The sequence below is a fragment of the Ochotona curzoniae genome, unplaced genomic scaffold, assembly GCF_017591425.1.
Source record: "Ochotona curzoniae isolate NIBS_2020 unplaced genomic scaffold, NIBS_Ocur_1.0 contig_281, whole genome shotgun sequence".
Classification (NCBI taxonomy): domain Eukaryota; kingdom Metazoa; phylum Chordata; class Mammalia; order Lagomorpha; family Ochotonidae; genus Ochotona; species Ochotona curzoniae.
This window is the reverse complement of record NW_024465597.1, coordinates 1-3,606: the sequence shown is the minus strand read 5'-3', so window position 1 is coordinate 3,606 and position 3,606 is coordinate 1. Positions and strand designations below refer to the sequence as shown.

Here is a 3,606-nt window from a genome sequence, read left to right as displayed (position 1 = left end):
TGGTAGCTGGTTCTCATCCAGGCAGCCCACTTCCCATCCAGCTCCTTGCTTGTAGCCTGGGAAACCAGTCGAGGATGGCCCAAAGCTTTGGGTCCCTGCACCCAAGTAGGAGGCCCGTGAGAGCTCCTGGCTCCCAGCATCAGATTGGCACAGTACTGGCCACTGTGGTCACTTGGGGAGTGAATCATTTGACGGAAGATCCAACATGATCCTACACCATACGCCCACGCCCATCCAGCCCAAGCTAGCAAGGGTGGTGTTCCCCAAGCTGTACCAACCAACGCCTAAGCCTTTTGCACCCACCTGTGCCACACTCACCATCCAGGGCGAGCTGGGCTCCCTCCCACCACAGCCCAAGGCACTGCAGAACCTGACCTCCATGGCAGCTGGCAAGGCTGGACAGAACGTGGTGTTGTCAGGCTTCCCTGCGCCCACCCGGCAGGCCAGCGTCTTCAGGTAGCCACCAGCCACTGCAACTGGGGTGGTGCAACTGAAGCCATCAGGTGTCTTGAACAAACCCATGAGTGTGCACCTGCTGAACCAGGGCAGCAGTATCGTCATCCCTGCCCACCACAAGCTGCCCGGCCAGAACCAGTTCCTACTGCCTGGCGTCCCCACCTTCCAGCTCCTGCAACCACTCTCCTCCTTGCCAGCCAATGTGGGTGGCCAGATCCTGGCTGCTGCATCCCCTCACACACACGTACAGCTCATCGCCAACCCCATCCTCACAACCAAAACTTGGCAACCCCTATGAGCCTGGGCCCTGTGCTGGCCCCGCCCTCGGGTGCACACAGCACTGCCACACACATCCTCTCGGCTGCACCTATCTGGGTGGGCCAGCCCACGTTCTTCCAGATGCCCATGTCACTGGCTGCGGGCAGCCTGCCCACACAGAGCCAGCCTGCAGACGTGGTCCACACCACCACCACCACAGTCCTGCAGGGCGTCACCCTGCCTCCCAGTGCCATGGCCATGCTCAACGCCCCATGGGCTGGTACAGCCAGCAGCTCTTCCCGCTGCTGCGGCGGCTGCCTCCTCTACCACTACCACCCGGGAGGCCACCCCCGTGCTCACCATGCAGCCCACCCCACCAGCACCCCCTGCAGCCAGCACGCTGCTGCCCCTGGACCTCCATCAGGCGCAGGTACATCTCCCCGTTTGCTGGCAGCCTCCCAGCCCTAAGTGTGACCAAGGACCCTGTACCTTAACTACAGCTGAAGAAGGCCCCTGCACTGCAACCCAGCAAGGAGGCCTGTCTCCTGGAGCATTTGCACAAATACCAAGGGTCTGTGCTGCACCCCGACTGCAAGACCACCTTCCCCTACCTGCAGGATGCCCTGCAGGGCCTGCTGCCCTACCACGTGTACCAGGGCGCCCTCCCCTCCCCCAGCGACTACAAGGTGGACAAGGAATTTGAGACGGTCTCCACCCAGTTATTGAAACACACCCAGGCCGTCGCACCTGCCCTCCAAGCTTGTGATCCGGCATTGCGGGGCTGGTGGATCGCCTTCCATGACCTGGGCTGATGCGTCCTCCTCCCTGTCTTCCTCCTCGTGGTCCGCTGCCTCTTCCCTTGACACCAACAAGGACAGCCCCACGCCTTCCCACAACAACCCTCCAATTAAGACCTACGAGGTGCGAAGCCACATCAGTCTCAAGCTCAAGATCAAACAGGAGACCAGGCTCAGCAAGGTGGTGCACAACAAGGCGCTGGACCCTGGGCACCAGCCGTCCCCTGCGCCCCAGAATGCCCCTGCAGCGTCACCCTCGCCACCATCAACCCCGGCCACCCAGATGAACGGCATCGTGGACCACACGCCACGGCAGGCGCCACACGCCACTCACAGGGCCGCGGGCCTACGCCACCCTGGCTGCGCCTGCTGCTCTGCAAGAGCTACCCAGAGCATGTGGCCACCAGTGCCACGCCCCTGCCCGCCAAGGTGGACGAGGCCACAAGTGGCGGCCGTGGAGGACGAACTGTACCAGCAGCTACTTAAGGGCACCGCCACGCTGCCTGAGCCCACCCACACAGCCGCCCATGCCAGCTGGGAGGCCCTCACAATGCCACCCGCCAAGTGGCGCAAGGACAGTCCACAGACATGGACCAGGCCAGCTTCTCAAGCCACAGTCCACAGAACAACACTCTCATGGAGCACTTGCAAAGTGCCATCGACAGCATCCTGAACCTGCAGCAGGTGCCGGGCCAGCCACATACGCTAGCACCTTCCGCCTCCCGCATCCCTGCACAGGCTCAATGCCTACCCACCCTCCAGCTTTCCCCGGCCACAAGCACAAGGCTGGATAGGAAGCAGAGCTGCCGGGATTAGAAGCGGTGCCCATATGGGATCCCAGGGCACTCAAGGAGAGGACTTCAACTACTAGGCCAAGGGACCTGGCCCTTTCTCTTACTTGAACTCTCATTTGAACATAAAAAAAGCAAGAAAACAAATAAAGAAATTTTTAAGATCTATTTACCATGCCACATCAATTTAAAAAATTCAATTTAAGAAATCATAAACATCAATTATCTGACAGTACCAGGATTTAGTCACCTTTGACTATGGAAGATCAAAGAGACCAAGACTTTATTTGACAAAGGATTTTTTCAAATAGCTTCTCTGCAAAGTCACTGTGCCACCCCAGGCATTGGTCAAGCACAACGCCAGCACCACATGCTGCCCCTCAACCTTGCAGCAAAACTCTGAGGAAAACAAGGCTGTTTGTTCTAACTGCTGGAGTCTGTGCTGGTCTGGTGTGAGCAACAAGAAAACCGCCCCAGACCCTTAGGAGGAGCTACACTGAGGAATGAGCTGGGGGCCTGAGACGGGGCTTCTCAACTCAGGAAAATCAGGCCAATTAAAATACAAATTGATATAAATAAAAAGAGAGAGAGAGAGCAAATCCTGCCCAACATGAAGGTCGAACTGTCCCTGGGCACTCCCCCCTCCTCACTGCACAATGGGTTCCACTGTGAGTCCTAGTGTTCAAGGTCAGTGCTGCAGAGTGAGGACCCCAAGGTCCCCCTCCTGGCCCCCGCCCGCCCCGCGGCCTCAGGAGATGCTCTCACACACTCACCCTTCCCAGCTTCTCACCAGTCGGGTGTCCTGCACAGGCTCCTGCGGGGAGGGAGCTCACAGGGCAGCACTGGCTCAGCCACCTGCACCTCTCCACCAGCACAACCAGCAATGCGGCTATGGTGGCGCCTACAACAACCTCCTGCCTGCTGCCACAGGGCTTCCTGGGAGCACCTGATTGGACCGCTACCACACACCTTGACTACGCATGATGTCAGACAATGCACCGCCAATCAGAATCACAAAGGATGGAGTGGCAGTCAGGCAGGATTCTGGAGGGAGGGGGAGTGAGGGGCGGGGCTTCACTTCAGGCAGGAAGTGGCCTCCTCTCTTGCAGCTTGAGCCTTCCAACAGCAGGTGCCACTGTCACTGAAACTACAGTCCTGATTGCCCTGCTCCCACAGTGCCTCTAGCACTCCTGCCAATGTCTCTAGCACGAACCTCCCATGATCCTGCTCCAGGCTCCCCACACACCCAGCACAACTGCTGACCTGCTTGCTGTTACAAAACCAGAAAGACTAGGATGGCAAAC

At 58.8% G+C, this 3,606-nt stretch overlaps 1 protein-coding gene across 1 annotated transcript; it reads left to right on the top strand.

The window, feature by feature from the left end:
- Nucleotides 1-205: 205 nt before the first annotated feature.
- LOC121154719 (BRD4-interacting chromatin-remodeling complex-associated protein-like) lies at nucleotides 206-2,195 on the top strand (the record flags this gene model as incomplete). Its single annotated transcript, XM_040977712.1, is given in 7 exon segments — nucleotides 206-725; nucleotides 728-986; nucleotides 988-1,144; nucleotides 1,215-1,421; nucleotides 1,588-1,806; nucleotides 1,848-1,979; nucleotides 2,046-2,195. Coding segments are annotated over 7 exon segments (1,644 nt in total), but the record flags the coding sequence as incomplete, so codon positions are not given.
- Nucleotides 2,196-3,606: the final 1,411 nt, after the last annotated feature.